Source organism: Lepus europaeus, chromosome 13 (assembly GCF_033115175.1).
Source record: "Lepus europaeus isolate LE1 chromosome 13, mLepTim1.pri, whole genome shotgun sequence".
NCBI classification, from domain to species: Eukaryota; Metazoa; Chordata; class Mammalia; order Lagomorpha; family Leporidae; genus Lepus; species Lepus europaeus.
The window spans coordinates 14968042-14992457 of NC_084839.1; the positions used below are offsets into that span (position 1 = coordinate 14968042).

Sequence of the window (24416 nt, forward strand, 5' to 3'; positions counted from 1 at the left end):
CATTTTTTCTTATCATTACATAATTACTTCATTCATTCTTTCATCTGTGCCTTCTCCCATTGAATTAATGTAACACACACTTTACTTAACCTTTCCCTAGCGACTAACATGATTTTTTTCCCCCACTTTCTGAAAGGGAGTCCCTGGAGTTGGAAAAGAACAAGCATTAAAACTTATACAGATTTTGAAAGGGCAAAGTTTACTTCAGAGGTAACTACAAATTATTTTCCTTGTGACATTGAACTTTTATTCTTATTGAACCTGAAAGTGAATATTACAGAAAGATTATGTTTCCATAACAAAAGACCTTGTAATCTTAAACTAGCATATATTTTCATTTAAAATAATTTATTTTCACTTATTCTGAAGTTTTCCAAAGAGAAGATGAGACTGCAAGTTCTAATTATATTGTATTTACTTAACTATATTATCAATTCACTGAACACACCTTATACAATGTCAAATACATTTATTTATAACCATGGGTGCTTCGCTGCAGGCTATTTTAGACAAGTAAAGCTAAGAAATAATTTTGTATTTAAGAGTGATATTGTATTTATTTTCTGTAAATGAAATGTCTGTGACATGTTGTAAATATTTAATAATAAGGATCACTTGATCAAAATAGTTGTTTTACATTCTTTGTTTATTTACTGAGACATTCATTCTGATTCAGACTCTGCAATTTGAAAATTGAAGATAAACACATTTGAAATTCATAAACTATTCTATTTAGTCTTTTTTTTTTAAAAAAAAAAGATTTATTTATTTGAAAGTCAGAGTTTAAAAGAGAGAGAGAGAGAGAAAGAGAGAGAGAGAGAGGTCTTCCATCCTCTGGATCACTCTCCAAATGGCCGCAATGACTAGAGCTGGGCCTATCTGAAGCAAAGAGGCAGGAACTTCTTCCAGGTCTCCCACGTGGGTGCAGGGACCCAGACACTTGGGCCATCTTCTGCTGCTTTCCCAGGCCATAGCAGAGAGCTGGATCAAAAGAGGAACAGCCAGGACTTCAGCTGGCACCCATATGGGATACTGGCATCACAGGTGGCAGCTTTACCCAGTATGCCACATTGCCAGCCCCTAATACTCTCTTAGAAACATATGAATTATGTTTATTTGATGAAAGCAATGGTTTGTAATTAATATGAATTGCGGTAATGTATGAAAGAAAGTAACTAGGAGACTAGGAAACTTAAAACGGTCTTTGCCCCCAATAGGTTTGAAACGGTGAGCCCTGTAAAGAAGCATTGAGTGGTAGACTGAAGACAGAACTACCATGAAAATATTCCAAATCGTTTTTCCTATAAGGCTCCTGTTTCAGCTGGAACTACTGATAGATCTAGAACTTCATCAGCAAATCCTTATTGACATCAGTGATCGCTGCACCCAAGCAAGAGAAAAAGTGCACTTGGGCAGGAGCATAAGCTAAGGAACCACTTGGGAATTAGGAAGAGTTACAAAAAAAAATGAAAAGCAAGCAAATAGGGAGGGTACTTGGCTATTTCCAAACCATTCTTATTGAAGTGGCTTCAGAAAATATGAACTTCCGTCAACTTTAAATGAGGGATTTTGTTAACACTTGAAAATAATGATATATTTATTTTTATGATTATCTTATTATTATAATTATATTATTCTGATTTTATTCACTTAGACTGACTTTTCCTGTACTTAATTTTCACTTATCCAAACATCTAGGTTTATGATTAGTGCCTAACTGGGTCTTGGTGGTTTTGTGTTATCCTAGATCTTTAGCCAAAAAGTTAAATTAATGTTCATGTAGAGGAAATCTTTGTGGTACTATTCATTTTTCTTAAAATTGTTCATGTAATAGGTAATGTTATGCTATTTGCATAAGAGATCAGGAAATGATATTCAAATGACTTAGAGAGTTACAGAGAGAGGTAGAGAAATAGAAAGAGAGGTCTTCCATCTGCTGGTTCACTCCCCAGATGGCTGAAATGGTTGGAGCTGAGCCAATGTGAAGCCCAGGAGCCAGGAGCTTCTTCTGGTCTCCCATGTGGGTGCAGGGGCTCAAGGACTTTGGCCATCCACTGCTGCTTTCCCAGGCGCGTTAGCAAGGAGCTAGATTCACCCATATAGGATGCCAGTGCTGCAGGCCAGGACTTTAACCTGATGTGCAACAGTGCCGGCCCCTAGTAGTTTTTTTCTTTTTTTAGTTTTGTTTTTGTTTTTGTTTTAATTTATCTGAAAGGCAGAGTTAGAGACAGAGAGATCTTCCGTTTGCAAGCTTACTCCCCAGATGTCCGCAACAGCCAGGACTGTGCCAAGCCAAAGCCAGGAGCTTAGAGCTTCTTCCAGTTCTCCCAACGTGGGTGCATGGGCCCAGGGCCATCTTCCGCTGCTTTCCCAGGTGCATTAATAAAGAACTGGATCAGAAGTGGAGCATCCCGGTCTCTAGGCTGCAGCTTAACTGGCTATGCTATAATGCTGGCCCCCTTAAACCGTTTTTACCCAGAAGCTTAGTGTTGTATTTTGCTTTATGTTACTCTTTACTCTTATTTCTGATATAGAGAAATGTTTGTGTATATGATTGTTTTACACACTGGCACACTCAAAAGATAAAAAATAAGGAGATGTACAAATAATTTGCTTTATGTATTTTTGTCCTATTTATGTTTTTTAGGCAAACTGTTGAAATCGTTACCTAATTTATACTAAACTGATCTTTTCTATATAAAGAGAATTGAAAATGAATCATGATGTGATTGGAAGGGGAGAGGGAGCGGGAAAGGGGAGGGTTGTGGGTGGGAGGGAAGTTTTGGGAGGGGGAAGCCATTGTAACCCATGAGCTGTACTTTGGAAATTTATATTCATTAAATAAAAGTTTAATAAAAAAAAAACAGACTGAATGATACATATCTATACATTTATATGGACATATTGGTATATGGATATACCCATATACACATACATTTTCTCTCTTGAAATTCTGTTTTTGGGGCTACTTTTTTTAAAAAAAAATATGTATTTGTTTATTTGAAAGTCAGATTTACAGAGCAAGAGAGCTTCCACCGACTGGTTCACTGCCCAGATGGCTGCAACGGCAAGTACTGCGCCAGGCTGAAGCCAGGAGCTTCATGTAGGTCTCCCATGGGCCCAGACATTTGATTCATCTTCCGCTGCTTTTGCAAGGCCATTAGCAGGGAGCTGGATAGAAATTGGAGCAGCTGGAACTTGAACCAGCACCCATATGGGATGCGGGCAGCGCAGACAGCAGCTGTACCTGCTCCACCACAACACCGACCCCTGAGGCCACATTTAAAACTTGTGATGGAGGATTTTCACAGGCTAGACCAACTATCTGCTACCAAAGGAAAAATAATTAGGCAGGTGAAAGGAAATAGAAAGGCTGACACTTGTGAGCATGACGTTTTTGTAACCTTTATTTTTTTAACCACTTTCTATTAAAGGTTTGATCAGTGGAATGAAAAATCTCATTCTAATCCACAACCAGCTGTCACTAAAAAACCGGCTCATTGCTCTGTGTGTTCCCACCCAGGTAAGGAAACATAGGGACCATCTCTAATTACTGGTGTCTGTTACCCATGCTTTCATCTCTGCTCTCAGTACTTTCTACATACCATGCTAAGAACACCGTGAAGACTTTTTATACTGTCTTCTCCCCAGGATTGGGAAGGCCTTGGACCCAGAAATTGTGTTATTTATACATAGTAGGCACTCAATTTTTTGTTAAATGAAATAATATGATATAAATAGAAGTACAGTTTGAAACTATGCTACTAAATTACTTAGATCTTAAAATTATCTTATTGTCAAGTCTTACAGAATGTACTAAAGTACTAAAACCACTTCCTTTTATTTCATTGATTTGTATGTGTTAACTTAAATGATTCTTCATTACCCTATAATGCATTTTTATTGCATATGAAGAAATTATGTAAAACTAATTTCTAATACATGCTCATGATTATTGAAAGTAGCTTGGATCTTCACTAGGATCTTCACATCTTTATGAAACGTGTATGGTGAGAAAGGCCTTTCACTCAGAAAAGATTAGGAAATCATAATGGTTTATCTCTTTTTTTTTTTTTTTTTTTTTTTGGACAGGCAGAGTGAACAGTGAGAGAGAGAGAGACAGAGAGAAAGGTCTTCCTTTGCCATTGGTTCACCCTCCAATGGCCGCCGCGGCTGGCGCACTGCGGCCAGCGCATCTCGCTGATCCGATGGTAGGAGCCTGGTGCTTCTCCTGGTCTCCCATGGGGTGCAGGGCCCACTGCACTCCTGGGCCATAGCAGAGAGCTGGCCTGGAAGAGGGGCAACAGGGACAGAATTTGGTGCCCCGACCGGGACTAGAACCCGGTGTGCCGGCACCGCAGGCGGAAGATTAGCCTATTGAGCCGCAGCACCGGCCTTATAATCTCTTAAAAAGAGTTCTTTACTTGTCTTAATATGCTTAATTAACATTGTTAAATTACAAATGCAATCATGGAAAAAAAAGAAATGCCTTTTTTTAAATGATGCTGTCATGCAGTTTTTTGATATCTTATAAATGACAGTTTTAGATCATATCAAATAGGTCTGCTCTTCCATATTCTCAAAACAGTGTTGAAGGTAATCATGCTTTCCTTTCAAAGCAAACTGGGGGCTTAATAACAATGCAGTCTTTTGTTTTTGTTTTTTGTTTTTTAAGATTTATTTAAAAAGCAGAGTGACACAGAGGGAAGGGGATAGAGAAAGAGAACACAGATCTTCCATCTATTGGTCCTCTCCACAAACACTCTACAACAGCCAGCACTGGGCCAAGCTGAAACCAAGAGCAATGAGTTACATCCTGGTCTTCCATGTGGTTAGCAGGGACCCAAGTACTCAGGCCATCATCCACTGCTTTCCCAGCTGTGTTAGCAGAGAGCTGGATCAGAAGCCAAGCAACCAAGACTCAAACTGTCATTCTGATATGGGATGCCATTGCAAACAGTAGCTTAACCTGTTGTGCCACAACACTGGCCCCCCTTGCAAAGTCTTATTAACTTGTTCATGTTCCAGGCAACCTTCAAAAGTAACTATACAAACAACTTAGATAGATACTTGCAAGGGCAATTAATTGTTATATTGTTTAATATGCTCCTTGAAGAAATCACTTAAATTATTCTATTAAGTAAATCATAATTTTTTGCTACTAATCACATCTTACTTTCTCTTGCATACATAAACCAAGAAGTTTTCCATTATTGATTATTAAAATGTATAATTTTGTTACATGTTAACACTTTCTGATAGAATAATTTTTTGAAGTATTGTGCCTGTAAAAGCTCAGGATCTGCATTATCCTGAGAATTACAGTGCTGTCTATTACTCTATTCAACCTAAATTTTGCCTTTTGTATGTGTTAGGCTTTGTGCTAGATGGTATTAAATTTTTTAAAAAATGGATAATGGCAAAAAAAAGTGTATATAAAGGTAAATTGGAAAGTTGGTGAAAGTCCTGTTTCTTGTGTTTCTAAAGGTTCACCTAAGGATCATGAACGGAGTGGGTGCAGATTATGTAAGAGCAATAGGTATTGTGAACCACATGATTATGAATACTGCTGTCCTTGTGAGTGGCACCAAACAGAATATAATAGGCAGTTAACTGGAGTAGAGGCAAATATTAAAAAGTAAGTTTTTGTTGTTTTTCTTCTGGTATAAGCCATGTAAATGCCTCTACTTGAATTATTTTCACATAACCTTCCCCACATATCTAGATGGGTCACATGTTTCACAATTTATTTTTTTTTAATTCTGTTAATAAATTCATCTATCCCAAATAGTAGAAATTTAATAGTCAAAGAGAAGCTCGATGACTGTTTGAGATACTGTGCATGGACACTTTTCATTAGCTACGAGGAGACTGGATGAGATGATTTCAGAGTCTATCTACCGTTGCCTAGTGGTAATAATTACATGAATTTAATCTATTTTCAGGAAAGCTTGCCGTTGTGAAGGATTCCCATTCCAAGAGGTAATCACCAGTAACCCAGCTATGTGTTTTTTTCAGAAGCTTTTTAAAAATTTTTGAAGTCTTAATTTCTGTTTTCTTTTTGTTCAAGGTTATTCAAGAATTCCTTTTGAACAAGGATAAATTGGTGAAGGTAATCAGGTACCAAAGACCTGATTTGTTATTGTTTCAGGTATCTGAAAATAAGTTCTTTGTTTACAGTATGAAGCTAGATTCTGGAAAACTGACATATTCACTTTGTTCCAAGAAGAGGTTTAAAAATTAAAGTAGGTGGATATTGATGTCCCCTATATTTTTCAGCAGTGATTTCTAGTGTTCAAGTCATGGCCATACTTTATAAACTATAAGACAAACCACCATTATGTTGTTCTTTAAAAAATGCCTTAATTAACATATAAAGATGTCCTGTATCCAGGGATAGGCTGGGAAGACAAAGCTTGTAACAAGAATGTCAGGATCAAATATATTACTGTTCAGGGCAGTAGATAATAGTTCACAAAACACTGGGATTTGAAGTTGGTGCCTAACTGTACATTTGGACAGGCTTCCATTTACTGTGTGACCCTGGATGTGTATTATCCTCAAAATATCATATTATCTCATGAAGTAACCCTGAGGATTAAATGGGATTATTTGTTTGAACCCTTAATATAATGGCTAGGGACATAGAATGACTCAGTAAACTACTTGTAGCTTACCCTGCCTTCAGTCATCTTAATAATGCCATCTAACATTTGTTGCATACTTAAAATTTGCTATTATATGTAATACATTGTATATAATTTCAATGTTCTAGAACTATGAGCAGAGCTGTATTTATCTCCAGTTTGTATATGGAGATACTAAGGTTAAAAGAGGTTAAGTAATTTACCAAATACATATAGACGTTAAAACCAAAAGCCTGGCCGGCGCCGCGGCTCACTAGGCTAATCCTCTGCCTTGCAGCGCCAGCACCCCAGGTTCTAGTCCCGGTCGGGGCGCCAAATTCTGTCCTGGTTGCCCCTCTTCCAGTCCAGCTCTCTGCTATGGCCCGGGAGTGCAGTGGAGGATGGCCCAAGTGCTTGGGCCCTGCACCCCATGGGAGACCAGGAGAAGCTCCTGGCTCCTGGCTTCAGATCAGCGTGATGTGCCGGCTGCAGCGCGCCGGCCGCAGCGGCCATTGGAGGGTAAACCAACGGCAAAGGAAGACCTTTCTCTCTGTCTCTCTCTCTCTCACTGTCCACTCTGCCTTTCAAAAAAAAAAAAAAAAAAAAAACTTACACTGAATCGTTTTGTATTGCTTCTGCCTTCAGTCTTTCTGAAAATATTCTCACCAATACTACTTAATGTTAACTCTAAGGAATACTGTCACCTGAAAGTACTGTTTGTTTCCAAATAATAATAGAATCTTGTCTTATTTTTATTATATTTACAGAGATTTACTCTCGAAAAAATGGAATGGCCCAATCACTATGCATGTGAGAAATTACTGGTGCTTTTGACCCGTTATGACATGATAGAAAGAAAACTCGGTAGACGGAACTCTAACCAACTGCAGCCAATTCGGTAATATAACCTAAGTTACTTCATGGTGAAGAAGATGTGTTTTCTAGTGAATATCTTATGTTCTAAAATATTCGTAATATCTTAATAGTGGGATATATAGTTCTCTGTTTACTAAGATGTAGAAAGTCATATTAGTATATTAAAAGTCTATTCAGAGCTTATGGTCAAGACAGCATAGTAAATTCATGCTTTGACATCCTTTTTCACTTTGAACATGTAGTGTTAATAGATTATGCAAATAAATAAACCTAAAAAGATACTGCTAGACTCAACAAGATATTTTGGACAAGAAAAGGAACAAAAGTGTCAAGTGAATGGGAGACCGGCACTGATTTTGGATCCTAGATCTGGGAGCAGCAACGTCATCCAGGAGGTAGATCCCTGCACAGTAAAAGAAAGATAGGGAAGGACCCGAAATGCAAGACAGTGTGGAGTCAAGCTCATTTCCTAATGCTGACTGGCTAGGATGTAATCCCTGCATTCCAGTCAGGAGGTTAACAGCTACCATGATTTTGAAAAAAAATAATAATAATAACTAACAAAATACTGCCTGAAACCCAGAAAGCTTGCTGGAAATTACTCAAAAAGGACAAGAGAGGTAGAAGCTTAGAGATAAACTATAAAATAGAGGAGGAAACCGTAGCATATGAAGAAATATATTTTTAATATTTGAATTTAAATTTACTCCAGATTAAATTAGTTTTATTTTTAAAATCTGGTTAAGAGCAGTTTGGTTTGGTTTGTTTTGGGGGTTTGCTCATTTGCTTCTTTGCCTATGAGAATGCTAGTGTGCTTAATTAAATGAAAGAATATATATGTCCATAAAAACAGAAAGTGAAATTACAAAGCAAAAGTGAGTTGAAATTATTTTAAATGCCTGGTTATAAAAAGTGAACTATTAGAGATCTTAAGAAAAGTAGTTGTTGAAGTAAAAAGCAATAGATGATCATTAAGCTGAACTTGGTCAAAAAGAATTAGTGAATTGGAGAATACTAATCAAATCACATAGAAGGCAGCTTAGAAACTCAAATTTTTAAAAAAATCATTAAGAAGGGCAGGAGGGCTGGCATTTGGCATTGTGGTGTAGCAGGTGAAACCCACCACCTGCAACGCCAGCATTCCATAAAGGTGCCAGCTGCTCCACTTCTGATCACGCTCCCTGCTAATATGTCTGGGAAAGCAGAGGAGAATGGCTCAAATGCCTGGGGCCCTGCACCCACATGGGAAACCCACAGGAAGCTCCTGGTTCCTGGCTTCAGACCAGCCCATCCCTGAATGTTCTGGGCATTTGGGGAGTGAACCAGCAGATGGAAGACCTCTCTGTTTCTTCTTTCTCTCTGTTTTGTTCAAATAAATAAAATAAATCTTTAAAAAAAAAAAAAAAAAAAAAGGGAGAGGGCCAGCACTTTGGTGTAATGGATCCTGTGGCATCCCATACGGGTGTCTTTTTTGAATCCCAGCTGCTACACTTCTGATCCAGCTCCCTGCTAATATGCCTGGAAAGCAGCAGATGATGGGGCCCAAGAACATACATAGACCACTGCACTCACGTGGGTGACATGGAAGAAGTTCCTGCCTCCTGGCTTTGGACCAGCCCAGCTCTGGCTGTTGCTGCCATTTGGGGGGTGAAATAATGGGTGGAAGATTCTCTGTCTCTGTCTCTCTCTCTCTCCCTCCCTTCCTCTCTTGCTCTCCCACTATTCTCCCCCATCTTTCAAATAAAGAAATTTATCTTTAAAAGAATAATTAGGAGTAATTTTACCATGGAGAAATACAATGAATACCAGCTTAATTAAAATAATAATGACCAATAATAGGCTAGTAGACTGACATCATGAGCCTTTCAGTCTGGTAAGTTGAGAAAGATAGCACACCAACTACACAATATTTTTGCCAAAAAAGAAGTTTAATCTGAAGTTTATCATGAGAAAATGATACAATGAATCCCAAGTGCTGAACATCCTTCAGAACCACCATCCTGCCAGTCCCTTCAGAAGTACAGGTGTCAAAAGCTAGAGGAGGGGCCGGCTCAGCGGCTCAATAGGCTAATCCTCTGTGGCCAGCTGCAGCGGCCATTGGAGGGTGAACCAACGGCAAAGGAAGACCTTTCTCTCTGTCTCTCTCTCTCTCACTGTCCACTCTGCCTGTCAAAAATAAATAAATTAAAAAAAAAAAAAAAAAAAAAAAAAAAGAAAGCTAGAGGAGGACACTCACCTGGCAGAGTTTTAGACACAGCTTATGGTGCCCCTATCTCATATCAGAATGCTGGTTCAAGGCCTGGCTACTCTACTTCTGATCCAGCTTCCAGATTAATGTGTACCTGAGAGGTGGGTCCCTGTTACCCAAGTGGGAGTTCCAGCATCCCATCTTTGGCCTGTTCCATACCTGGCTATTGCATGGATTTGGGGAGTAAACCAGTGGTTGAAGATCTTTCCTTCTGTCCCCTCTCTCACTCTATCTTTCAAATAAAATGAAAATAGGTAGATATAGATAGATAAATAAATAATTTTTAAAAATGCTAGAAGGATAAATGTTTGGCCTAACAATTAAGCTGCTGATTAAGACGCCCATGTCAGATATTGGAGTGCTTGAATTTGATATCTGGCTCTGATTCCTGATTTCAAGTTCCTGCTAATGCAGACAGAGGGAGGTAGCACTGATGGCTCAAGTATTCTCCCCCAGGGGAGACTCGGATTGAGATCCTCACTTTCTGTTCCACCATAGCTATCCTGCAGCCATTATAGGCGTTTAGGGAGTGAATCAGCAAAGAAGCACATTCTCTTTCTCTCTCAAATAAATACATATTTTAAAAATTTAGAAGGAAATCTTTTTGGTTTGTAAGAGATTAAAGAAATATGATAGTTCAAGCAGCATGTTGTGATCCTGATTGAATTCTGTATTTTTTTAAGTCATGAAGGACATTTTTAGTACAGTTGGGGAAATTTCATATGGGTGGCATATTGAATAACACTGTTGTATCAAGGTTAAATTTCCTGAGTGTGATAGTTGTGTTGTGGCCATGTAGTAACATTGACAGGCTGTAGTATTTAGGGTCTTGTGCCCTGAGGGATGTCAGCAACTAACTTGTAAATGGAGAAAATATGGGACAAAAATGCTAAGAATTGGTGCATCTTGATGAGGATTTGTGAGTTTTCCTCTTACTGTTTTGTGACTTTTCTAAAGGTGTAAAAATTTTCCAAATAAAAGTTTAGAGAGGAAGTATCAAAGAGAAAAGATAAACCACAAGGGAATGACAGTCTGATACACACATCTTTCATAGTTGTCACCAGTGCCTGAAGATGATGGAGTAATGTCAAAGTACTGATTAAAAGTAATTGATAACTTACAAGTCAAATATTCACAAGAAAGGTATTTTCAGACATAAAAGACTAAAACAGGGACCAGTGTTGTAGCATATTGAGTAAAGCTACTGCCTGTGATGCCAGCATCCCATATGAGTGCTGGTTCATGTCCCATCTGCTCCACTTCCAGTCCAGCTACTTGCTGGTGGCCTGAGAAAGACAGTGGAAGATGGCCCAAGTGCTTGGGTCCCTAATATAAATACTATTTACCCAATATTAAAATGCCTTTTAATAAACTAATCCAAGGAATAACTAAGAAGTAATCCCTTATGATAGCTTTACTTAAGTAAAGATTAAAGAAAATTAAAATATTTCATCTATAAATTGAAAATTTCCAAATAACTCATGTAATTAGACCTCATTAAATAAATTTGTTTTTCAGAATTGTTAAGAACCGAATCAGAAATGGAATTCATTGCTTTGAAATAGAATGGGAAAGGCCTGGTATGTATTCACTGTAAGCAAAAAATTTTAAGATTTGACCATATACATGCAATAAATATTGTGTGTATGTATGCGTGTGTGTGTGTGTGTTTGTATGTGTGCGTGTGTATTACATAAAATCATAAACCTACATATGCACCATGGATTAGTTTCATAGTTACCTGTTTATTTTAAATATCATTTAACTAATAGTAAGATGAACTTCAATTCATTTTATTTTCATGTCCTAAAATTTGTTTTGTGATACTTAAAATAATACTGAAATAGTTTTTATTTCGGTATCTCAAAACGCTTTCACAGTGGTTTAGTTATGAATTTCATGTACCAACAGAGTTAGCTGTAAAGTGAGGGTGCTGAAGAGCACCTGGGATTTTCTTCCTCTCCTCTGCTCTGTTTAATTTTCATAGGGATTCACAATGGTCAGATTACTCTTAATTTCTGCTCCAAACAAGGATCATGTGAACTCTGAGTTAGGACCCAATCTAGAAGCAAGTAAAACATAGATAACTTAAAATGGAAAATGATCCTAAGTTTATTTCTGTTTGGCTTTGAAATTAGATTGTGCGATTATATTTGGATGAGCGAGAGAATATATTTATTCCATGAAAGCTTAAGTTGTAGGTAATTGAAGAGTGAAATTATAAATAATTAGATAGGAGCCAGCATTGTGGAGTAGCAGGTAAAGAGGCTGCCTTTGATGCCAGCATTCCATATGGGTGCTGGTTCAAGTCCTGGCTACTCTACTTTTGATCCAGCTCTCTGCTAAAGTGCCTGGGAAAGCAGCAAAAGATGATCTAAGTACTTGGGACCCTGCACCCATGTAGGAGAACCAGAAGAAGCTCCTGGCTCCTGGCTTTGGTCTGGCGCAGCCCTAGCCTTTGCAGCTATTTGAGGAATGTACAAGTGGAAGATCTTTCTCTGTGTGCTCCCTCTTTCTCTGTAATGCTGCCTTTAAAATAAAATAAATCTTAAAAAAAAAAAAAAGATAACACCATTCTAAGCAATCATAGGAAGACAGAAGGCAGAGAATTTTGTAGACTGTTTAGGAACAATTCCACCAGCTACCGTATCCTTAGGAAAGAAAATTATTTTAACCCAGTTTAGCAGCGCCTCTCCCCTGTCTAGAAGTAGATCCGGTACTCACTTTCACTCATCCTTGTGAGAGCTAACCTTTAAGGGAGAAAATGTATCCCAAGTTAGTAACTAAAAAACATGTTAATATCACCTGTTTCCTTTGTTTCTGCTTCAAACTTAAGAATCTAGTCTGCTATGTATACATATAAATTAACAAACATTCTCATTTCCATATATTAGCTTCTTGTGAGTCAAATAAGAATGGTCATATGCTCAAAAAATCGCATGAGGTTAACCTCTGAAAATAACAATATTTTTGTGATCCTTTTACTTCTATTCTTTTCAGAATCCATCATCAAAGAAAGCAGATGTTAAATTTCAGGAAACTGTCTATTCCATTCTTTACCTATAATTTTACCACTTACTAAATTAAAACTAACCTCATCTCAACAAAATTTTCTGTTCTCTAAAGTGCTACTACCATCTCTGAAGCAAGAGAGTTTAAAAGGCTCTCCTTCCAGCTCTTGCCAGGCAAAAGAAATTTTGGGGCCAGTACTGTGGCATAGCAGCTTAGGCCGCTGCCTGTGATGCCGGCATCTCATATGGGCACTGGTTCGAGTCCCAGCTGCTCCACTTCCAATCCAGCTCCCTACTAATAACCTGGGAAAAGCAATGGCCCAAGTACTTGGGCCCCTGCCACTCATATGGGAAACCTGGATGAAGCTCTTGGCTCCTGGCTTCAGCCTGGCCCAGCCCTGGCCATTGGCAGCCATCTTGGAAGTAAACCTGTGGGTAGAAGATCTCTTGCTCTCTCTGTCTCTCCCTCTCTCTCTCTAACTCTGACTTTCAAATAAGTAATAAAATAAATCTTTTAAAAAAGAAAAATTCTGGAATAGTATCACTAGATTCTTAGAATAGAGATGTTATATAACAAAATGTGCATTTGTGAGTAACTTAATTTCCATGGTAAACTTAGTTACCTGGAAAATTTGAATTGTTCCAATCTGTGATTTAGTCTGATTTACTGTGTTTTTAATCTTGTAGAACATTACATTACAGAAGACAAACAAAATGGAGAGTTGGTTCTATCAACAATTGAAGAAGAATCATTGTTTGAAGCAGCATATCCTGAGATTGTTGCTATTTACCAACTACAAAAGTTAGAAATTAAAGGGAAGAAACAAAAGGGTAAGCATCAGGTTTGATAGCTATTTATACATCACACAAATGTCATTTGTGTTTCATTTGGATCTGTCTTTCAAAATTTTCCTAAAAGTTCTCTACAATCAGTAGTTTGTATTGTACTCTTGCTTCTTGGTCTTCACCTACTTCCTTTTAGAGCTGAAAAGTCAGAAATAAGCCATCCTATGTCTACAAACATTGCCAAGTGTTAGAATAATTATACTCACCCGTTATTGGGCAACTGTTGTATGTAACATATTTGGGGTTATAACTACATTATCTTTATTTCTCAGAATTTGGTGAGGAAAACAACTTTGTTTTTTATAATTGTTCCCAGAGGGTAATATTTTGTAATATTTCCAGAAATCCACTGAGCCCCAAAAGGCAAAAACTGCTCATATAGAATATTTCTGATCTTAACTCTAGTTTATTTTTTAACCCAAGTTAAGGAAAAGAAAGTAGATGTTAATTATATTTTTTTCTAGGTTTGAAAATTAAGTCTAAAGAAAATTTACCAGACTCAGATGATGCAGTGACTCTTCAATCAGAAATTACTTTAAAATCCACATGTGAAATCTTTCCTAAGCAGAATTCCAAGTTAAATTTGGAAATTTCTCCCAATCCTACATTACCCCAAGAAACTATCCCTGCCTCATTGAATGACTTCCATTTACCTGAAGTTGATGATTTCCATTTCAATACCCAGGAACATTTCCTGTCTTCTCCAAGACCTTTGGCTATCCAACAAATTAAAGCTGTCAGTAAGTATCCAACTTCAGATGCTGGTCAACCCGGTTCCTCATTCCATGATAGATCAGAGATTGCCGATCTGCACTTGAGCACCATTGACTGGGAAGGCACTTCTTTCAGTAATTCCCCAGCTATTCAAAGGAACACTTTCTCTTGTGGTATAAAATCAGAACTTAAATCAGAGCTCTCAGCCATTGCTGATTCCTTTGAAAATATCCCAGAACAATTATGTGAATCAGAACAGTGCACCTCAAACATAAATAAAGTGTTGGATTGGGATCTCCAAAAGATTAATCCTGAAGAGCATCTACTTTCTGGCATATCTGATTTATGTCTTCAAGATTTACCTTTAAGGGAACGACTACAGATAAAATCATCGTATCCTCAGGATAATGTACAAACAGATGTTGACTTGAAAACTTTGTCCCTAATTAGGGTAAAAGAATCTTGTATTGCTAATAGTACTGATTGTCCATCACATCTTTCTAAAGATCTTCCAGGAATTAATTTACAAAATGAATCCAAGAACACTGAAGTTGTAAAAGGCCAACTGCTTCAAGAAAACTATAAAATAACTACTTCTGTATCATTTCCTGGCAATAACACAACAGCATTTAGAGCTAGACCACCAAATACAGCTTTACATCATAGTAGGAAAGTTGATACAGAAGCCACCAAAAAAATTATAATGAAGAAAAGTGTTTGCCTTGACAGACATTCACCTGATGAAGAAAGTACCCCAGTGTTTGAGAAAGCTAAGTATTCAACTCAAAAAATAAAGCATGGTTTTCAGAATGATCACCCAGCCCGATTCAAAGAAAATGACCACAACAACTTGAATAATCCTAAACTACTGATTAAAGAAACTGAAAAATATATCAAACCTTACAAAACAGCTGGAAATGAAGAAAACTGTTTCCCTGACCTAACAAAAAAGTCTCTGAATTTCCCCCAGTGTCCTCAGAAAGTAGACCACTACCCTGGTATTTGTTTGGATAGTCCACTTCCTTTATCCCAGAGATTAAAACTCAGGTTTAAGAACACTTGAAATTTGAAATACTAAAGTATAACATATCTGAATACCGTGAGCATTAACAGAGAGAGGGTGTCCTATTAATATTAGGTAGGGAAGTTTAATGGTGCTCCATATGTGGTGAAACACTTTTGCCATTTTAATCAAAATTGTAATTTTTAAATGTTACCTAAAATGTTGCTTTTAAAAGATGATCCTCTCTGGTGAAGGCTTCAGATAATGCATATTTTTTAAATATATTTTTGCCATTTCTAATATCATTATCGTTGAGTTACATGGCTTTAAAATGTTAGATGTAGTCCTTGACAGAGTAAATGTTTCATCTATTTGCTCATTTTTACTTTCTCCTCCACAAGCCTCCAAAGCACTTATTTATATTTTGATTTGTTCCCAAAAGGGTAACTCTTTAATTGTCTTCCAGTGTCTTCCAGTGTACCTTTCCTGGGAGTTAGGTTTTTTCCAGGTGTGCAGATACTTTGTACTCTTTCATATTGGGTGATTTTATTCTCCTTTCTAATGTGCAAAACTGGAAAAGGAGAGATGGTGGTCAGTACATGTAATCAAAATCACAGTTGTAATGGCTGGATAAACTAAGAAAAGTTGCTGCTTACATATCCCTAGTTCACAGGAATAGATAATAGAAGAAGATTTGGAAAACAATGTATAAGCGGCTCAGGATCACACAGCTAGTTAATAGTTTCCTTGCCTCCTAATTGTTTAGTTTGTCTATTTTTCTGTCACTTCTGTGTTAAAAATGAATCTATGCGCCAGCGCCGTGGCTTAACAGGCTAATCCTCCGCCTTGCGGCGCCGGCACACCGGGTTCTAGTCCCGGTTGGGGCGCCGGATTCTGTCCCGGTTGCCCCTCTTCCAGGCCAGCTCTCTGCTATGGCCCCGGGAAGGCAGTGGAGGATGGCCCAAGTGCTTGGGCCCTGCACCCACGTGGGAGACCAGGAGAAGTACCTGGCTCCTGGCTTCGGATCAGCATGATGTGCCGGCCGCAGCAGCCATTGAAGGGTGAACCAATGGCAAAGGAAGACCTTTCTGTCTGTCTCTCTCTCTCACTATCCACTCTGCCTGTCAAAAAGAAAAAATTTAAAAAAAAAATGAATCTATGCAATATTGACTTTAATACCACCAAATATTAAGTCTTGGATTCAAAGTAAGTTTTGTACCTCTAGAGAGGTACTCAAATTTGAAACAAAACAGAGAAGCTGTCTATTCACAGATAGCAGTATCTTATATAAAGATCTGAAGGCATCCACTATAATATTAAAGCTGATAAATGAGTTCAGCAAGGTTACAGGGTATAATAATAGTGTACAAAAATCAATTGTATTTCTATATACTCACAATGAATACAAAATTAAGAAAATCCCATTTACAACAATATCAATAAGAATAAAATTTTTGGGGATAAAAACAGTAGAAAATGAATACTTTTAAAACAAGAAACATTGAAATTAAAACAAATAATTGGAAAGACATGTTCAAGGATCAGAAGACTTAAGATAGCGGTTCTTCCTGAACTGATGTACAGATTGAATATAATCTCCATCAGCTCCAGCTTGTTTCTTGGCAGGAACTGACAAGCTTATTCTAATGTTTATGTGGAAATTAAAGGGACACTGAATAACCAAGACAATCTTGAGGGGGAAAAAATGTAGGAGAACCCCTTATTGCAGTGTGTTGTACTAGCATAAAGGTCAACATAGATCAATTATATAAAAGCAAGAGTCCAGAAATATGCATTCACATTTATAGTCAGTTGATTTTTCAACCAGAGTACCAAGAAAATTCAATAGGGAAATAAGAATCGTCCAACAAATGCCGCTGTGGCTGTTTTGTGTCCTCATGAAAAAACAGTTTGAGCACTAACACCGAAAAAATAACGAATTCAGGATAGTCCAAAGACCTCAAAGTAGGAGCTAAAGCTAAAAAACTCTTAGAAGAAAATATAGACAAACCTTTGGGACTTTTGGGTTGTTGTATAAGCAACAACTAAAAAAAGTTGATAAATTAGACTTACACAAAACGAAAAACGTGTGTTTCAAAGGGTGTCGTCAGAAGGGTGAAGAGGCATCTCATAAAACGGGAGGAAATATTTGTACATCATAAATGTGTAAAGTTGTATCTAGAGTGGTGTGTATAAAGATCTTACAATTCAATAAAGACAAGAATGGGCAAAATATTTGAACAGATGTTTCTCTAAAGAAGATGTACAAATAACCATTAGTGCATGAAAAAAATACTGGACATCATTAGTTATCCAGAAAATGCAAATGAAACCCCACAGAATACCATTTCATGCCCAATAAGGTAGCTAGAATCAAAGAGACTAAGCATTAACAAAGATGTGGAGAAACTGGAACCTTCCTTAACCTGCTGGTAGAAACATAAAATGGACAGCCACTTTGGCAAAAGTTTGATGATTCCTTGAATAAATGTAGAAAAACCATATGATTCAGCAATTCTACCCCCAAGATAACATACCCAAGAGAAAATATGTCCATATGAAAACCTGCGCACACATGTTCATACCAGCATTACTCATAATAGCCAAAAAGAACCCAACTGGCTAAAAAGGGTAAATATAATGTATTAATGCTCAGTTCGATTCTATATAAACTTATCCTCTTCAACACCTAAAAAGACTATATTGCCATCTTTCGAATATTCAGAAAGAAAAATGCCTTTTAAACAATTCCTGGGGCTGATGTGGCGTAGTAAGTTAAGCTTCTGCCTGTGGCCTGGGCATCCCGTATGGGCACTGGTTCAAGTCCCGATTGCTTCACTTCCAATGCAACTTGCTTCAAATGGCCTGGGAAAGCAGCAGAGGATGGCCCAAGTGCTTGGGCCCCTGTACCCATGTGGGAGACCAGGAAGAAGCTTCTGGCCTCTGGTCTCAGATCGGTCCAGTTTGCTATTGTGGCCGTTTGTGGAGTGAACCAACAGGTGGAAGCCCTCTCCCTCTGTAACTTTGGCTCTCAAATAAATAAAAATATAGATTTGAAAAAAAGAAAAATTTTTTTCAGGAATCAGCTTATCTTGAATTAATTCACTCTGGGGTATAATAGTTTAGGACCATCCAGTCCAGTCCAGTAAATACTTGGAAGAATATCCAGAGATATTCTTTTTAAGAGTCTTAAAATTTTATATTCACTTAATTTTCATTTTACTGGAAAGGCAGAGAAACAGAGACAGAGGTCTTCCATCTGCTGTTTTTTTCTCCATATACCCTCATCAGCCACAGTGGGGAAAGGCCAAAGTTAGGAGCCCAGAGCCCCAGGTCTGGCACATGATGGCAGGAACTGCGTGCTTGAACCATCACCGGCTGCCTCCAAGGGTGCACAATCAGGAAGCTGAATTCAGGAGAACAGCAAGGACTTGAACCCAGGCAGTCGAATATGGGATGCAGGTATCCCAAGAAGCATCTTAACTGTTGCACATAATGTACCATCCCTAGAAATGTTCTTGATTTTATGAGGTGAAAACAAAAATTAGTAGGACCTGATCTAGACTCATTTTCCTGCATACGTAATATAGGCATAAACATGGATTCTGGTACCAACTTTTGCTTTGTTCAAACTCCAGAATTTTCAATGACCAGGTTATCCCAGTTCTGTTTCAAGCATTCTAATTTCTTATTCTTTGCTAATCTGGTCATGATATTGCTGGTAGACTTTTATCATGTGTAGCTGTTTATGTATTTGCTCACCACTTCACTGTCTTACTAAGAAAACTCCAAATTTCTTTACAAAAGATCTACCTCTTCCTGGATCCTGGAATTGTTTTCTCCCTCTTGTCTCCATGTTAAGGCCCTGTTCTGTTCTTTATATTCTAGCTTTTGTAAGATAGCTTAGTTCCTTGGGGGTTTTTATTTCAGATTTTACAATGAAGAGATCTTTTTTCTCTTGTGTAACATGGCTTAAACCTTGTCGGATATGCCTAATTTCAATTCTTTTCTGTTACAGAATTTCTCTGACCAGTCATTTTTCTGAGACATGCATTCAACTAATTATGTAACATCTGTTATAGGACAGGCATTGTGCTGGGTCCTGGAGGTATAGCAGTGAATGATAGTCTATAAAGTTGTCTTAGTATCTATTAAGTTTCTGCCACCAATGTACATTATAGGCATTTGGTAAATGGCAATCATGTTAGTTACCATCATTTAGAAGGGGAACTCAGATTTTGTTTCAAGCTGGAACAGCCAAGCAGCCCTTTGGTAAAAAAAAAAAAAAAAAGGTGAACGCTGTAACACTACTAGGGGGCAGTGTGAAGGTGGGAAGATGGGAAGAGATGTTTTCAGAAAAAGGAGGCTCTAGCTTAATGTCACAAAGGGGATTCTAAAAGATGTGATATTTGAGCTGATACAATACTAGAAAAAGACTAATGTGCTCACTGAAGTCAACTAATAAAAGTTTATGGAAATGGAATTGAAAGATAAGTTTTAGTGTGCAAAATCTTGAAATTCGTGTATAGTTTTCATAATTATTTTTTCATGAGATCTTTGAAGGCCTCCTATATGCATAGATGTTAAAACTACACTAAAACAATGTTTTACTTTAATTTTCCATGAATTTTTGAAGCACCCATGTATAGTATTAATCCTGTCACCTAATGTATTTACTGAACACCTCTTTTGTGCAAAGCTTTTAGACTTATCTGTATATAACAGCCAGCTGGTAACTTAGTGAGCTTAAAATAACTTCTTCAGGCCATCCAGCTGGAAAAGGCTAAAGCTGAGATTAGAACTCAGATCTATTTCATTAGTGAAGGCAATTCTGTGTATTTATATATCCACCCTTCACACAGTTAATAATTAAAGTAGTACCTCAAGAATCTTTCTTGACCTTTTTCTCAAAAAGAATTCCCCGTTACTCCCTATCCCCTGATCCTGCCATATTTTTCTTTGCGCTTACCAGTACCTGACATTTTTTAAATGATCTGTTTCCCAAACTACAATACAAACTTCTTGAAGGCAGGTACTTAGTCTTTTTTTTCTTCACAGAATACCAGTGCAGTGCTTAGCACATTAACTTCTAGATGCATGAAGTCCTCCTCCAACCCCCACTAGCTCCCCTCCAATACACAGTGGCTATACTCTGCAAAATATGGTATAGGAACTACACAAGCTTGAGGCAGCCGGCTTCAGCTTCAGGCGTTCACATCTATGACTACTTGTGAATTGTCTCTGCCTGCAATGCCTGTTCCTCCCATATTAGCCAGACACATTCCTTCATCTGCCAAGGACCAGCTCAAATGTCAGGACCTCTCTAATTCCAAGCAGATTTAGTTGTTCTATTTGTGTCCCTAAAGACATTGCACATTCCTGTGATGACATCACATTTCATTCACTCATGCAACACGGTTTAGTGGAGTGTCCTGTGTAGAAGGAATAGTCCCTTTTTTTTTTTTTTTTTTTTTGACAGGCAGAGTGGACAGTGAGAGAGAGAGACAGAGAGAAAGGTCTTCCTTTTGCCGTTGGTTCACCCTCCAATGGCCACCATGGCCGGCGCACTGCAGCTGGCGCACCTCGCTGATCCAATGGCAGGAGCCAGGTGCTTCTCCTGGTCTCCCATGGGGTGCAGGGACCAAGCACTTGGGCCATCCTCCACTGCACTCCCGGGCCACAGCAGAGAGCTGGCCTGGAAGAGGGGCAACCGGGACAGAATCCGGCGCCCCAGCTGGGACTAGAACCCAGTGTGCTGGCGCCGCAAAGCGGAGGATTAGCCTAGTGAGCCGCGGCGCCGGCCGGAATAGTCCCTTTTTAAGAACATATCTATATCCCCATAAGATGAGATCTCTGAGCATAGGAATCAAACATTACTTATTTTTGTATCCCTCAGAGCCCTGCCAAGGATTTGACACATAACTGCTTTCCTGTTCCACCAACTCATTTACTCTTCTAAGACAGTATAAATATGGAGTCCTTAAAGGCAGACATCACTTCCTTGGATTCCTATTATTCCTTATGGGCTCCTAAATACATGGTGCATTATTATCGCCCACATCAGCCTGTGAGCATCCTAAGGGCAGAACAATTTGTATTTCCAAATCTGCAGCACCCAGCAGAGGGGCTGGCACCCACAGCATTCTGTAGTAGGTGCTGACTGACCCGGCAAACCCAGGGGCTTGATTCTCCCATTATTCATCAAGAAAGACCAAATTCAATGGATGGTTCCCTCTGTCAGCGTGATCACTAGTCGCCTTTAGCCATTTTAAGGTGGCCTGGTGTGATGCTTGTTCCCTGAAGGTGCAGGGGCTAAAGCAACGGTTCCTGTTGTGCAGGTAGCACATAGGATAAAACAGCTCAAATAATATTACTGAAGGTAGCCCCCCCTTTCATCTGCAGATTAACACAGCAACGTTTATCACCTCCTTCACCAGGAAAAGCTTTCATCAGGCCCACTTAACAGCTTGCATGAGCCTCTTTCAAGGACTTGCCACATTGCCTTTAAGCAGACATGCTGCAGAGTCGGCACCTAACGCATGGCCCAGTAATAGTCCTGAGAAACAGGATCTTTAATGATGATTGCCAGAATGGATTTAGCCCCAGCCCAGATAAATTCAATAAAATGCCTGTTGGGCAATGGAAGGGAAGTTCATCAGCAAAGTAGATTGATCCTTCTGTGGTCAGAATGACTTTTGCATATTTTATCAATGTTTGGGATAATTATTTTTGTAAGCACTAAAGTAGAACTTTATAAATAGGGATTAAGTGTCAGGGCTTCCTCAACATTATTCTCTGCCAAGACCAATAAAGGCAAACACTGCATGTATATTTAGAGTAGATCTTGGATCAAAAACCTAATGATGCAATTTTCTCTTTGAAAAGTTTTACTTATATATTTGAAAGGCAGAGAGAGAGAGTGAGAGGGAGAGATACAGGAACCAGGAACTCCATCTGAGTCTCCCACTGCCAAGTACTGGGCCATAATCTGCTGCTTCCCAGTATATTAGCTGGAAGCTGGATCAGAAGTGGAAGATCTGAGACTTATTTGAGCTGGCTGGCACTGTACTATGGAATGTGGCAGCTTGACCCACTGTATCATAATGCCTGCCTGTGTTCATCATCATAACTTCATGTACCATTTGGCATATACATGTCTTTCAACTAAGTAAAGTCTGAAAGGACTACCCTTAAAAATGCTTTGAATATGAAAATGAGAATGAACAATTTATGAAACACCCATGTGAAATACACTAGGAGTCCTTTGCCTTTTTGTTGGTAAGCAATACTGATTGTGATAACTGCCATTATGTAATTATTATTGCTAAACCATTTACCTCTTTGTTAAATTGAAAATGCTGACTGTGGGTGGTAGAAGGCTTATTTTACAGATTGTCCCAACACAAACGTCTCTAACCCAGGTCCTATGAAGGTCCCATGACTTCACAGGCTGGATGGTACAATTAGAGATGTCAAAGAACTCATACAATCAGGTCTCCTACATCCTACTTATTACTTGCCATGTCCACTGTGGTTCATAACCATAAATGATACCTTTAAAAGGTATCTTATTGAGGCTGACATTGTGGCATTTTGGGATAAACGATTTCTTGTGATGCTGGCATCCCATATCAGAGTGCCTATTTGAGTCCTGACTACTCCACTTCCAATGCAACTCACTACTAATTCACCTTGGAAAGCAGTGGAAGATGGCCTGAGTGCTTGGGCCCCTGCACCAATGTGGGAAACCTGGTCTGGATCAGCCCAGGCTGCTGTGACCATTGGAGGGTGAATCAGCAGGTGGAAAACTCCTCTCTGTTTTCTCCTCCCTCTTTCAAATAAACAATAAATCTTTAAAAAAAATTTAAATTATGTCATTATAATTTTTTGAGACAGAAATTATCTCTAGTTTACATATGAGGAAAAAAGATACAAAACTCATTGGGCATCAGTGAGTACAAGTGGGATCACACAGTTCTGAAGTCTTGTGCAAAACATTAGTGCATGTTGGGAGAATACAGATGACAGAATGTTTGTGATGTGCCACGTACTTCACCAATTTCCTTAAATTGAAAGATAAGCACTGTTATACCCTACTTACCCCTGTGGCTAGGAGAAGTCAAGGAACTAAATGGAACTAAGAACAGCATCTAGTCAACAGCAGGGCCAGGGCTAGAACCCATAGGTCGTCTAACAAAGCTTGCTCTCGCTCCCCACTCCTTCCTGCCTCTTTGGCAAAAATTCTGTCCCCTGGGTGCTCCCCTTTACTGCAGATCCATAGCACTATAAGGAAATCACCCATCAGAGAAACATAATGACCTCAGTTGACCCGATTTAAACAAAACTCACTGCCAATACCCTTTGTCTTGTGTCCTAATGGGAGCTGTGACTGGCTACTGTGGCCCAGAATTGCTAGAAAGTTTTTGTGTTTCAATCCCTAAGTCAAGAAATGTCAAAATTGAAAGCACAGTTTCTGATGATGGTGTATCACTTTCACACCACCAGAAAGCAAAAAAAAAAAAAAAAAAAAAGTAAGAAAAGCCACTGTAAGTTGGTAGGGAGGGAACCTTCTGTTAGAATCTGGGTCGGAATCCCAGAAAACCAATCTTTCAACTTTTAGAAAATCACAAACTTCATTACAATTTTCAGAATTAAAATTAACTACCACAGTCGGAACTTGGGGATTTGGGTGCATGAGGAAGGAGTACGATGAGACAGGGTTCTAAATGTCCAGAAATTTTGTCTGCTTCCTTCAAAGCTCTAACCACCAGGGACAGATAGTCCTCAGTATGAGGTCATCTGCAAGTTCTTGGTAAGCACTGGTCAAGAGCATATCTTTTTGTTTGTTTAGAAGGGAGAGGGAGAGGCATATTTTCCATTTGCTGGTTCACTCCCCAAATGCCTGCAACAGCAGGGGCTGGGCACAGCCAAAGCCGAGATACTGGAACTCCATCCTGGTCTCCCAGTGGGTGGCAGGAAGCCAGACCTGGGCTATCACCTGCTGCCTCCCCGGTGCGTCATCAGGAAGCTGGATTGGGAGCAGAGCAGATGGACTCCAATGCACACTTCAGTACTGGATGTGGCAGCGGCTT

The 24416-nt window shown here is 38.7% G+C and overlaps 1 protein-coding gene across 2 annotated transcripts in view; it reads left to right on the plus strand.

The window, feature by feature from the left end:
- GEN1 (GEN1 Holliday junction 5' flap endonuclease) overlaps positions 1-19800 on the plus strand; it is a 39522-nt gene extending 19722 nt beyond the window's left edge. For both annotated transcript variants that reach the window (XM_062208982.1, XM_062208983.1), the window contains exons 6-14: positions 137-210; positions 3435-3523; positions 5488-5638; positions 5946-5982; positions 6071-6151; positions 7394-7524; positions 11269-11330; positions 13449-13592; positions 14072-19800. In XM_062208982.1, the coding sequence (XP_062064966.1) occupies positions 137-210; positions 3435-3523; positions 5488-5638; positions 5946-5982; positions 6071-6151; positions 7394-7524; positions 11269-11330; positions 13449-13592; positions 14072-15384 (2082 nt within the window). In that variant the 3' untranslated portion in view covers positions 15385-19800. The remainder of the gene's footprint in view (positions 1-136; positions 211-3434; positions 3524-5487; positions 5639-5945; positions 5983-6070; positions 6152-7393; positions 7525-11268; positions 11331-13448; positions 13593-14071) is intronic.
- The last annotated feature ends 4616 nt before the right edge of the window (positions 19801-24416 follow it).